General features: G+C 38.1%; 1 protein-coding gene across 7 annotated transcripts in view; it reads right to left on the bottom strand.

Annotated features, from left to right (window-relative positions):
- Positions 1-14,206, bottom strand: part of Tp53bp1 (tumor protein p53 binding protein 1) — a 77,924-nt gene that overhangs the window by 27,898 nt on the left and 35,820 nt on the right. For 3 of the 7 annotated variants that reach the window (XM_063250170.1, XM_063250171.1, XM_063250172.1), the window contains 5 exons: positions 9,577-9,696; positions 8,988-9,131; positions 8,611-8,814; positions 5,833-5,896; positions 972-1,064 (listed from right to left, as the gene is read on the bottom strand). In XM_063250170.1, coding sequence (XP_063106240.1) covers positions 972-1,064; positions 5,833-5,896; positions 8,611-8,814; positions 8,988-9,131; positions 9,577-9,696 — 625 coding nt within the window. The remainder of the gene's footprint in view (positions 1-971; positions 1,065-5,832; positions 5,897-8,610; positions 8,815-8,987; positions 9,132-9,576; positions 9,697-14,206) is intronic. The other 4 variants (XM_063250173.1, XM_063250174.1, XM_063250175.1 and 1 more) reach the window with 2 other exon arrangements.

Raw genomic sequence — 14,206 nt, 5'->3', positions numbered from 1 at the left:
TTGATCTGCTTGTATTTTGTTTTTAAGTCATGTACCATGTTCATTCTTTTGTTTGATTGACTCTATTCTGTCTGGTATCATTTGGTTTTATTTTCTTCAAAATAAAAAAAAAAAAGGCAAGACACAGTTACCAGGATACTAATGAAAAGCGCCTGCCTGGTATAGCTTTTATAAATAGTCATGCACGTAACTCACTCAACAGAAGCACAGTTAGCAATGTATGATAAACTGATTAAGGAGATTCAATTTATCTTCTACATAAACTGAATATTCATGTTTGAACCTTTAAGACACCTAAAACATCAGTGGCTAAGCAATAGTCAAGTTGTATTAAAGTCAAAAGGGACGGGATTGATCCCATCAGTTTGATCCCTAGAACAGTGATATTGTCCTGCCTCAGCCTCCCAACTGCTAGGATTACAAATATGAACTGCCACTCCTGACTGATTCATGATTTCAAAAATTCAGTTACCATTGTCTTTCATGTTTAAACAAGTTTACACATTTTACCTCGGACCAAATATTTATGCCCACCCAAAATTTGTAACTTTAATCCTAATCCCCAGGATGGTATGAAGAGACAAGGCCTCTGGGAGATGATCGGTGTCCTAAAAAAGACCTCAGAGATCTCATACAAGAAGTAGACCCTCGGGGCTGGGGATTTAGCTCAGCGGCATAAGCACCTGCCTTGCAAGCAGGCGGTCGTGAGTTCAATCCCTGGTACCGATAAAAATGAAAAGACAAAAAAAAAAAAAAGTAGTAGACCCTCACATCACCAAATCTGTCAACCCTTTAAGACATAACAGATTTAAAAAAAAACTTAACAGATTTTACAATGGCAGAAACAGATTTGTTGCTCAAGGATACCTAGCCTTTGGAAGTCATAAGATAGTAGCAATGTGTGTTAGATGCTGGTATCAAGCATTTTGTGGTCAATGGAACCCAAAAGATACCATGAAAATAATGCTCACCTGATGGGGGCAGAAGGGAGCTCCTCACCTCCAGCCTTCTCTTCTTGTTGGGCTTCACACATGCAGCTAAACACAGACACGGTCTTCTGGGGACTAAGGTAAGACATGAAAGCAATATGCTGTGTAAGTGGGGTGTCTCGGGTGCAAAGGAAACCCTTTCTTCATCCTGAACTCTAAACTGCCTCTCAGCAAAATGCAAGTTCATGGTCACTATACTGTATTCCTTCCTGCAGGTAGCCCACCCTCAAGTTGTGGAGTGCACTTCTTTTCCTACTTTTATTGGTCCAAACTCCCTCTGCAAAGTCTGTTTGTTCAACAACTCTTTGCTACTATTTGCACTTGTCTTGACTAATTCTTTGCTGAGGACAGAAAGGACCTAGAATCTATCTCTAGAAGGGGACTCCAGCACCCAAAACCCAGTAACATACTTGGCTTAAACAGCCAGCCAGGTAAACAAACCCAGAAGTCAGCCAATCTTGTGAGCAATAGATCCCAGACATATGCAAGTAGGCAGGACATCAGTGACCCGCTCTCTAAGACCCTGAGGAGGTGTGACTCACGGATGAAAATATGCACTTGTCCCTTCCCCAGGGACCTCTGCTCAAAAAGTGGAGCTCACAACTCTTACTCGGGTATTGATACCTGTATTAGGAAAAAGGCAAGCAGCTATGCATCTATACAGACTCCAAATATGCCTTTCTGTGCTCCATGCCTGTGCAATAATTTGGAAAGAGTCTGTTTGCTAATAAACAATCATCTCTAAAACACAAGCAGAAGTATTTCCCTTCAAATGCTTCCTGCTGATTAGCGTCTCTCTCCTCTTTCCCCACCTACAATTACTAAAAAATAAACAGACAAACATAAGCAGGAAATTCCACAACTCTTAGAGGTATCTATCTTTCTAAGCAGGTTGCTCTCATTCATTCTAAGGGATCCTAAAGAAACATATCTAAAGCCTCCTTGGGAAACTGAAAGGCTGACAGGAAGGCAAGGACAGCCCTAATAGCTCCTCAAGAGACTAGCTTTATTCCCAGTTCCTGAGGAACCATTCTAGTCCCTCTGCAAGAGGTAGTGACAAGCTATAAAATCCTAATGGGAAGCGATCACTATAACTTTCATAGGACTAAGAAAAAGGTATTCCTGAGAATGTCTGGAAGACCTGAGACTCGTCAGAAAGCAAGACTCCTATACTGCTCCAGCTGCAGATAAGCAGTCACTAATGACCCTAATTCACTACAGTTTAAACAGCCACCTGTATGGAGGCTCCTGTTTTTAATTATATGGTAATCTTACTAAGGCTATGGCTCTCAGGTTCTTGATAATTTACCTAACCTCCTTTTGCCATACCTTGTCCTCCGTAAGAAGCATGCACTTCAAACTTGGGTTCTACACCCTCAACATAGTAATACATAACAATAAGCTACTTTTTTTCTGCCATCGAGCAGATCACTCAAGAGTCACTAACTCATTTCTGTCTTCTCACAGATTTTTTTCATTAACCCAGCCAGTGAACCACAATGCCCCAGTAGGTGGGGTCTGTGCCCCTTGCGACTGAAAGAAGCTACAGAAATCTCTATTCCCTCAGCACCTCTATAAAGAATTATGGGGATTCTGTATGTGTCTCTCAGAGGAATATGAGACAGATTAGGGAGAAGCAAAAGTAATTGGGGATTTAGGTGTGATACATGTGCAAAGCAGTTTCCAAACCCCTGCACAGGGACTTTTCCCAAGAACTTGGGCAGGTTTGACAGGATGGCCTAGAGCTGAGGAGATTATACAAAGGACACTGAGTATGTGACACTGCCCTCACTTGCACGTGCCCATTCTCATGCTGTAGGGTGCATTTTTCCTATTTTCACTTGCCCCAAACTTGCTCTACAGAGCCTCTTTCCCTATCTTTAATAAAACTTTGCTACCATTATTTTAAAAATGCAAATTCTTCATGTGCTTCAAATTAATATAATAAAAACCCAAGGAAGAGTTACTAGAAATAAGAGAAAACTGTAAGGCCACGAGGATGTGATCAGGAAATCAGAATATAGAAAACAACAGAATAACAAGATTATTAGGGGGTGTGGCGACAGGAGTGTTTAACAAGTCTTAGAGCAACCAAATGCAACAGGTAAACTTATTTGGGTTTTGATTCAGACACTGTAAAAAACAAAACAAAAAAAACTGTTGAAGGTAAAGAAATCTGAACGTTAAATATTTGATAATAGCAGTATGATCAAGTTTGAAAATTAGAGTTATCTTTTAGAGATCATATTGAAGTGGTCACATATATTGATACATCTTCAAAACAATTAAGTAGGAGAAGGGATTGTTGGAAGTATTTCTAAATGAACCCAGACCAGTCACCTGTTGGTAATTTCTGAAACATGGTAACCTAAGATGCTACTCTTAACTTCTGTATACCCTTGAAACCTCCAACAGTAAAATGACTGAGCAATGAGATGACATCAAATAATCTGAACTGAATCCTTCTACAAACAATACTTAAAAGTGTCATGTAAAACATGTGGCAGAGTATTCTACCACATGTGTAATCCCAGTTTTCTAGAAGGCCGAAGCAAGAGGGCTTCAAATTTAGGCCAGCCTGAGCAATTTGGTAAGACCGTGTCTTAAAAGTACGACATAAAAATAGGGCTTGGAATATAGCTCAGTATGAAAGCCCTGAGTTTGATTCCCAGTACCACCCCCACCCCACACACACATAAGCTTCATCTAAATGCAATCTAAAGCTTCATCTAAAAAATGATCCTTTATATACTCTTAACACTTTAAATGATTTCTTAGGATGAATCCAACAGTAAAGTGAATCATCAAAAATATTTTTGTCAAAAATTTTAAATATAGATTCTTATAAAAAAATTTGCTTCAGCCAAGTATGGGGGCACACTCCTGTAATCCCAGCACTCGGGAGGTTGAAGCATGAGGATTGTTGCAAGTTCGAAACTAGCCTGTGCAACAAAGTGAGCCGAAGACCAGCATGAACTATACAACAAGACCCTGTCTCAAAAAGAGACACACACAAAATTTTGCCTCATGTTACCATGTTTTTATTTTTCATTCAAACACTAGGCCTCATGCATGCTAGGCAAGCACTCTACTACAGAGCTACATCTCTAATTAACTTTTTTTCCTTTTTGAAATACAGTCTTGCAATATTCCCCAGGTTGGCTCTGAATTTGCAATCCTCAGTGCCCCAAGTAGTAGGGAATTATAAGAATCCATTCCTGTGCCCAGCAATGATGTTTTCTTTCATTCTATGATCCACCACCCCAACTTTCTGCTCAAGTTTCTCCACGTTTTTTCTTCCCACATTCTGCCTGAAGAATTCAGGAAGTTTCAGCAGCATATTCTATTTCGTCCTGATATACACACACACAGACTTAATCAAGATGTGCCTGGCACACAGTTCTGCCAAGGCCACTGAGATCGAATGCAAAACTGAAATCAGATGCAAACTCAACCTTATTAAACTGGCTGGGGCCACAGTCACTAAGGGCCTGCAGGTGTACACTGTGGTTCAGTGGCAGTGCTCACCTCGGAAGCACAGGGTGGGGCGCTCTATAGAAAAAAAAAGAACCTAGGCTGCTTATTTTTCAAATTAAATATGCAAGAACTCAGAAACTAATCTAGGACACAGCTAAGAACATATTGAAGGATCCTGAGAAGAGTCACAAACTTAAAAATAAGGGGAAAATTTAGTTCACAGACATCTTTCATTTGAAATTGAAATTTTTATTTTTAAAAATCCAGATTCCATACCCTGTAATACTTTCATTCTCTTGAATGATTTTACACTGTCTTGTTATGTTTGATATTATAGTATATGAAGTTATACTCAAATATTTCAAGGAAAGAGACACTATGGTAGCTACTGTTATGTCAGGTTGTCTTGTGGTGAGACACTATGTTGTTTAAATTGTTCCGTTCTGACCTGTTTTGTTATATCCTCTTTTTTTAAAAATAAAAAAAAATTTTTTTAAAGTAAAAAAAAAAAAAATCCAGATTCCTTGTATTGTTTTTTTTTTTCCTTTTGGTATTGGGAACTGGACCTGGAGGCTACATTCCCATCCCTTTTTTATTTTTCACTAAGTTACCCAGGCTACCCTTGAACTGCAATCCTCCTGCCTCACTCGCTCAAGTGCTGAGGAAATAAGGATGCACCACCATACCAGGCTTAAAAATCCAGATCTGTTTAAAGATTTGACAACAGTAAATCTGTACTCCTGAATTAAAACCACCAGCTGGATCTGAACAGGGCGTACCCTTAGAAATGGGAAGCACCCCGTCAGCGTTTTCCTTAGCATTCCGACAGCTGGTATACAGTACCTGCCCAGCAGTCCTCACCTGTACTGCATCAATTGTTTCTAGTGCTTCCGTGCTAGCTGGCTCATGTCAAAAACAATGAGATGTCTACTCTCACAGCCACCAGATGGCAAAGCTTTACCACCAAAAGTTTGGTATGAGGTCCAACTTTCAAAGCATTTAGCATTTGTGACAAAGTAAAAGTAACAGCTCAACCCAGCAGTCCACTCGGCTGGCAGAACAGAAAATGTCTGAAGCTGTGGTCGACCATGGGATGCAGAAGGTGCAATGTCCACAGCTATCTCTTGCTTAGTCCTCTATTTCCTCCCTATAGCAACGACCACCCCAGACTCAACTGTAGGGATAAACCTTCATAGGAACAAAAGGAACCTGAGTTTTAAAGACAAAAGCTTTACTGACTAACACATTGCTAAACCCTTTGTGCTGGAGTTTTCCATTAGGTTTTTCCTTTGGTGGTAAGGCATCTTCCCCTCATTACCAGTAGCTCTGGATTAAACTCCTTGAAATAGACACCAGCTCCGGTTACCTGGCAACAGCCTCAGCAACAGCAACAGCAGTAGAACCATTTCTTCTTTCATCAGTTGCAGGCTCTGAATAAAAACAAAAGCAAGAAAGAAAAGAAAGGGAAACCAATGAGGTAACATCACACCTAAAACCTTTCCCTGCTCTGTAATTTCAACAAGTAATAAAAATAAATAGAAATTGTAAAACTAATCAATGAACATAAACAGATTTCTTATAATTTAATGGTAAGTTTTTTCATTTACACAAATTAATTCTCTTTCAAATCTTCTATAGGAAACAAGTCAATGTGACCTGAACTACAATAAATTACTAAACAGTAACATTATAAATTAAAATTAAGCCTCTTCTGAATCATCTTTGCACATAACAAGAAATTTTAAAACTACTTAATAAAACAGAAAATAGGTCAGCATGGTGACGCACACCTGTAATACCAGTACACAGGTGGCTGAAGCAGAAGGATCACTGTGAGTTCAAGGCCAACCTGGGCTACCAAGTGAATTCAAGGCCAGCCTGAACTGCATAGTGAAACCCTGACTCAAAAAGTCAAAAAAGAAAAGAAAAAAAATACAAAATAAAAGTTTAAATCAAAAAGAAAAATTATTTTGATAAAATAAGTAAGATTTTAGGAGCATCCACGAAAATTAGAATGTATCCAAGTTTTTCCCCAAAGTGCTTTAAGACAGATACTGAAAAATAAGACTTATTTCCAAGAAAGAACAATCAGCAAAGTAAGGTTGATACTGAAAAGAACCCCATAATTTTCATAGCAATGTCAACGGATTAAAATTTGTTTCTTTAACATGTATCCTTAGAAGAAATAACCCTTAAATAGTTTCACACATTTCTAAAATACTTGTGATTTGTTACAAAGTAAACAGTCTGTCAAGGAAGCAGCTAAAGTTCAGGATTAAAGCCTCTGAAGAGAAACCTAGCTCATGCTTGGTCCCCTGCACTTAGAGAGTCCAACCTGGGGTGAACTATGTTGTCATTCTGAGTCTCAGTTTCCTCATCCATAAGACAGAAAACAGTACCAAACTCCTGTTTGTGTCACTGCAGTGTTCCCAGTATTGGGAAAGGTGCTACCACTTACTGATGGGACAACGGTTAACATTCAGCTCTATCTCGCCCTTCTCCATTGTAACTTCAGGTCTAAAGGAGTCAAGATTTAAGGGTACTCACACATTCTCTCAAAGAGCCCTTATTTTATTCCCAAGAAGATAAGGCTAGAATTACAAAATGCTTCAATTTCTAATCAAAAAGCACTGAGAAGTAAAATGGAGTTTTAGTTTTGGATCCAGCTTCTCTGGATTTGAATCCAGGCTTTTTTGTGTGACTCTTAGGAAGGCACTCAGCTTTTCTGTGCCTCTGCTTTCCTTTCTGCAAAATGCTAACAGGATCTATTTTTCACAGGTTTGTTAAGAGACTTAATAGCTGTGCACATAAAGTGCCTGGCATACAGTAAGAGCTCAAAATTTGTTAGCTAAAATTTTCAATGGTCTCAGAGAATAGGATTCATCAACTCTTACCCCTGATCCCTCATCTTTAACCTATCCTTCTCTTGGAGCCTTTCAGGCTATAAACTTACTTAGGCTTCTCATAACTAAAAATGAATTATCCTTTGACCCTAGATTTCTAACTTGTCATATTTTCTCTTCTTTTCTCACATAAACTTCTTGAGTAAAGTCCACTTGCCACCTCCTCCTTTCCTCTTTTTCCACTTGCCCACTTCTCAATTATCTTTGGTACAGCTCAGACCCCAACTAAACATTGGAATGGTTCTTGGTACAGCCACCAAATGGATCCTAACTGCCAAATCCAAGATCCATGTTCAGACACATGTCACTGGACTGCGGCACCTACATTCAAGTTATCTTCTGAATCTCTTCTCTCCATAGGCATCCTACTACCCCAGCGGCTCCTCTTTGAATCCTTCTTTCCATCCTTTTACAACACTACTTCCTCTTCAAACTTCCTTAAACAGCATTTACAAACAAGCCTACTGGAAAACTTAGAAGTTTTACAATTAGAAAGGACTCAAATTCCAGCTCTGCATCTACCCAATTATTGTGACGTTAGGCATGTAACTTAAAAACCACTCAGTCTGTTTTCTGTCAATAAAATGGAAATGTGACTGCCTACTTTGAAGCATTTTTATGAAAATGAGATGAGACAGTATATGTAAAAAGTTGCTCTATATTTTTAAAACAAAGTGTTTCTTTCCTTTTAAAGAAGCAAATCAGATCCTGTAATTCTCCTATGGCAAGTTCTGCAGCTTCTCAGCATAATGCAAAAGGCTTTGAGAATCTGTCCTTACTCTCCATCACCTCCACATGCCTTGTCTGTATTCTACCAAACAACTTGCAATTCATGTGGAAAAGAGGCAACATAAATCTACTCTGAAAATCACAGCCCTAAATTTTCTACTCTCTTTTGAATTACTTCTGTATATGAAAACCAATTACTGAACAGACACAGGTTTAATATGAAGACATAAATAAAACAAAGACTATAAAATATAGTATCTTCGGCTAGGTATATAGCTCTATGGTATAAGCACTTGCCTGGCAAGCACAAGGTCCTAAGTTTGATTCCAGGTACCAAAAAAATATATACATATGTATTGTATCTTCATTAACATGATAGGGACTAACCAAAAACAATGAATAAAACCTACATGCATTATAAAAGTAACAACCATTAAAAGACAGTTGACACCTCCCAGATGACCTGGAGCTACTAATTACCCAAGATTAACATAAAATAAAATAAAACTTACTTTCCAGACTAAATTGCAAAGACTCTTCACTGGCCTCTGTTTCAGGACTGACAAGTTTCATTCTTAGACACAGTTTCTCATCCACTTCCGGAGCAGCCCCAGAATCCCCTTTTTCATTCCCAAGTATGGCATCGTTGGTCTCTACCATGCTTTCAGACATGACAACACTGGTTGCTATGGTGTTTTCTGGAAAGTTTTTAATGCCTGAAAGAAGGGACGCAGGGAGGAAGAAAGAAAGAGCACTGAAATACAAACAGTAAGAACAGCAATGCTACGTCATCAATTTGCCTGTTTGGCTCCACCACTCTGCAGGATTGAAGGGGGTCCTAGGATAGATCCTGTCACAAGTATCAACTACTACGAACTAGTATGAACACCTGGTCTTAGAGGAGCAACAGGATTCAGATCCACTTCTGCATCTGGACAAAGGATGCTGCATGAGCCCTCAGCCAACCCACATCTGCCAGCATCAGGCATAGGTAGCAGGAGACTCCAGACGGCATGACTGTTACCTCCCAGCACTGACTAGAGAAAACAAACAGGTTAATGTAGAAGTCTACTGGCTGTGTCAGGGAAGGAGGATCTAAATTCTCTTGCCTTGTTAAGCAGTAGACTGACTGGTTAGCCAGAGTACTCAATAAATAGTGCTTGTATCCTGTATTTTTATCTCCTCCTTCTTTTAAGAGTTCCGTATCACTGTTTGGCACAGAGACTACTGCTTTGCAAGTAATATGATAGAATGCTTATAATTATTCTCCCTCTTCCTTCCCTCCACCCTTTCTTTCTATCTCTCAAGATCGTTCATCTCCTGAGAGTAAAATCACACAATCAAACCACAGCTCTATTCTGAGACAAAAATCAACCTTATCAGTCAGGCCCAACTCCTCAGATCTAAAAATATCACTTGCTTGAACAATGACATCTCCAAATGCCTGCCTTAAATATCATCATTTTTTATTCACTCACCAATAGGAGTACTATGTCTCTTGGGCTCCAATTTTAGGTGCCCAATGAGAGGTGGGGTTGCGCCAGTCAATGGTGGGATAATATCACCTTCTTTAGGCAAAGTGAAATGAAATGGGGTTTCTGAAAAAAATAAACAAAAAACGAAAACAAAGCAATGATAAAAAAGCAAATCAAACAGAAGTATAAAATAAGCAAAAATGTGGAAAACTGCAAAAAATATTTCAAATGCTCTTTTCTTTGCTCTCAAATTCTCTTGTTTGGATCATCTTCGCCAGGCCTCCAAACCATTCCCTCTACTGTCTCTGCTTTTTGTAGGCCCCCAACAACAAGACTGATGCAAAGCAGAAGATGTACAGACTGGTACATAGGGGAAGCCCACAATGCAAAGGGCTGAGAACAGAGTCAAAGAAGCCTGAGAACATCTGGCCTTACGACAGATGTGGGGATACTTAGCAATACGTATTTGGATAGTTTCATGGTTTCAGGTCTGAACAGTACAGGTATAACGTAAGTGGTCCATTTAAATAGAACTTACAACCTAATTGAAGAGCTGACAAAGGACCTCATGGGTCAATGGACTTCAAAATACTTAATGGTTCTAACCTAGAAAATCTATGTCTTTCAGGGGTCAGCAGTACTCATCAGCACTCATGCTATACCAAAGTAGTAATGCCATATTCAGATCTTTACACAGCAGTCAGCCCTACATACATAAGCATTCCCATTGTACACATTTTGATTAGTTAGTTTTAAATTATTAAAAACATAAAACACTTGTCAAGACATGAAGCTACTTTAACTAGGTTCCTGTTTCACATTCTAGTTAATTAGAATCAACAAAATGCCAAAATCACGTTTCTGGCTTCTTACCTCCTTCAGTAAAATGGACTCATTTGACAGAAATAACAATTCTGCCAGACTAGTCTCTTAAATTTTAATATATGAAGAACTGGTATTCTTTTCTAGATAACTCAAAATAACTACAATCTGACACACCTAGTCATTACTACGTAGGAAAACAGTCTTTCTCCACTCTGTTTGTACCTTTATTACTCTGTAATTCCAACCACCTTGATACTTTTTTCCTTCAACATCACAAAACAACAAAAATAAAAACCTCTTTGATCTAGGTAATTCTATAAGAAGACATGCTTCAGGCAGCTGTGACCTTATCTTTACAAACAATTACAAATAATTTGAAAACAGAAGGGGAAAAAATAGTATCTTTTAAAATCATTTATATATTCATACTTCCCAACATTGTCCTTTGTGATTACAGCATAGGGTCCATTTTGGTAATGTATGAAAGAGAATATTTTCTTCAGAGCAAATGTTTAGGTGGCTTGCAAACAAAATGAGCAAGTAGAAAATGTGTCAGTTATAGGACTAAATAATGATCCTCCAAAAACTACCCAAAGAGGTATCAGCAATTAAAGAATTTAAATAGTACAAACAAAAAGCTAAACAAACAAACAAACAAAAAAAACCTCTTACATCTACAAGAAAAAATGAATTAGTAACCAGAGGAGATGAAAAGAAAAATGAAATATCCTCTGGAAACAAGGATGAAAATACACACACTCAAAGAAACTATGAAGAGCAGGACTGGAGAGCCTCAAAATCAGTTTAACTGGCAGAGATCCTCCATAGTGAGAGCAAGAGAAACACATCAGGCAGACAAGCATGCTTCTCTGGTGGCTCCTTATAAGGCAAATATTTTAGACTAACAAAGAACTCAAGAGCAGATACAGAAACTATGAAAACAAAAGCAAAACATCTCACAAAACATACATTCCAAAGATCAATTTTATAGGATTTTCATTCCTGGAAGACTCAGGAATAGGAGACTGCCCACATATTGCTTTCTTGATGGGAACCATCCCTCATCTTATAACTGATCATCCAAACTTCTAAACATCTGTATGAAATCTCATGTAAATTAACCCAAAGCACTATTACTGACATTTATTTGCTAGTAAAAGAGTGTCCTTTGCAGAATACTAGGTAAGACTTCCAATTAAAAGTGATTTTAATTTAATTAACATTACATCCTAATGGTGGTGGCAAACCTATGGCACACATGCCACCGCAAGCCATCTGTATCACTGGAAGTTCTAAGAGGTTTGCCGTCACTGAACAGAAGGCTAAGATTTTCAGTGCCACTGCCTTGATTCAGCCTTCAACACCTCATTCCCAACTATCACAACAGCCTGCCAATCTTTTTCTCCACTTCAGATATCCCTTGCTCCCTAACCCCTTCTCTCTAAACACTGCAACCAAAGCCACCTTCCTACAAAACATGGCTTCAAATGTGTGGTCCTTGTCAGTCCTCAAAGTTTCCACTGGAAGATAAATTCCTAATTCTTTAGTCAGTATTCAATAAGTAGTAACAGCCCAGATTTCCACTCTTTAATTATTCATGTTAATGAAGCTTCCCCTCAACATCCTCCAAATAGCTTACCTTCCCATTTCCCTGCTTTTGTTCACTCATCTGAAAGTCATTACTAATTTAGTCAAATTATCATGAAATCCTGCAAAGTACATTTACTGAAATAGTTTATCCTTTTTTGTTTTTGTTTTTGTTTTTTTGGTCTTTTTCCTTTTTATTGGTACCAGGGATCGAACTCACGACTGCCTGCTTGCAAGGCAGGTGCTTATGCCGCTGAGCTAAATCCCCAGCCCCAAAATAGTTTATCCTTTTAAATTTACTGGAATTTCTCAAATACTTGGTTCTCTAACCTGCATTGTTTAAATTATCAAATCCTTGTTCACTTTTTCAGATTATCATGAGTTGGACTATTTTATGTCAGCATATCAACCTATGAAAAAAGATACGGATAAAAAGTAAGGAAATTAGCTGGGCGTGGTGGCTCACACCTGTAATCCCAATACTCTGGAGGCTGAGGCAGGAGGATCATTGCGAGTTCGAGACCAGCCTGGGCTACAAAATGAGCTCAAGGCCAGCCTGAACTGCATAGAGAGACCCTGTCTCAAAAAGAAAAAAAACAAGGAAATTTAGTACCAGTGATCAACCCATCCATGTAGGAATCTATCCTTACTACTATGGACTTCAAAGGATTCTAGTATGAAGCAGTATTTACAACTCAAATCAACTCTAACTTTTATTATAGTTTAAAGCCCATTCTTTTCTTTAAAAACTGGTTCGCTCTTTCTCTCTCTGACAGAGTCCCATTATGTAGTACAGGCTAGTCCTGCATTTGCTATATATAGCTCAGGCTGCCTTCAGACTCTCAATCCTCCTGCCTCATCCTTCTGGGTGCTAGGATTACACGCACGGTCCATCATACCAGGCTCTGGTCACTTATTAATGAAAAGCTATCTAATTAAAACAGAGGAATTTCTATACTGGGTGACACTACAAACAATCTAAGTGTCTGCCTCTGACATTAATAGCCAGTCAAGATGACTCCATCAAGCAAAACAACAAAGATCATACAAAGTCCTAAATCTATCTAGTTTCTCTGATTACTATTAACCTGCTACAAACTGCCACTTAGGATTTAAAGATTTACTTAATCTTTAAATTTGTTCTTTATTAAGTTGCACTCCTAACACTTTAACTTTGCTTTGCAGGCTTAGGAGATGTTCCCCATACACAGGAGTCTGGAAAAGTCACAAGTCATCTACAAATGACAGTGAGCCCACCTCTGATCCCACCTCTTGGTCTGTCTCGGTGACTCTACCTTCCCACTATTCCTACTTCCTCTTCTATCCACTCCTAAACCCCTCTTCCTATACTGTTTCAACATTTCTCACACTTAAGCATGTTTTTTGTTGTTTTGTTTTGCTTTTGAAACAGGATCTCATTAAGTAGCCCAGGCTGGCCTTAACTTTCGGTGATCCTCAATTTCCGCGCATGCCAGGATTAAAAGTGTGCTCTATCACACCCAGCTAAGCATGTTATTTTTTAAATCAATAATGGTTAAAAAAAATAAAAATGCTCTTGTAACTCTAGTATCCAGAAATCTAATGAACAAACCTCAGACTCATTCTATTTATACCTTTTATTCTATCTTTTCAAACTCTAGAATCATTAACTTTTTACATTATTCTCATTTAAATTACTCTCTCTTAAAGCCAGGGACTAAACTACATTTTAAGTACAGGTAATTTTTTTGTGTTCTTTTTTGCAATGTTCTGAGATTTACTTTAGATTAACCCTCGAAATCAAAAACTATTATTCTCCTCTGAATTGCAATTTCTAGCTAAAACTATTTTACCTTCTCTGATAAATACTATTTTTCAGTCATTGTCTTCATTGATTTTTGTTGCCTATTCAATAACTAAAATCTTAAAATAAGTAAAAAAAACTCACTGACATTTTAAATAATCTGGATTAAATACTAGTACAATAATTTTACTATGGCAGAGTCTGTAACAAAAAACAGCTAGCTGCCATATTAATAGCATGAATTAGAATTCATGAAAAATACTATTAATCTAACAAAACTAATATCTGTGCTTTAGAAGTTTCTTTTGTATTAAACTGTTAAGATACTTAAAAACTATTCCTAAATAATCACACAAAGACAATCTATAAGCCGTGATACTTTCTCTATTTAGATCAAGAACACTTTAAGTGTTTCAACAGCACAGAATTTTAAATCCT

This window comes from Cavia porcellus, unplaced genomic scaffold, assembly GCF_034190915.1.
Source record: "Cavia porcellus strain 051 isolate PalLab524CR breed Dunkin Hartley unplaced genomic scaffold, mCavPor4.1 scaffold_6, whole genome shotgun sequence".
Classification (NCBI taxonomy): Eukaryota; Metazoa; Chordata; class Mammalia; order Rodentia; family Caviidae; genus Cavia; species Cavia porcellus.
Note: the sequence above shows the minus strand (reverse complement) of the source record. Positions and strands in the feature narration are given on the sequence as shown.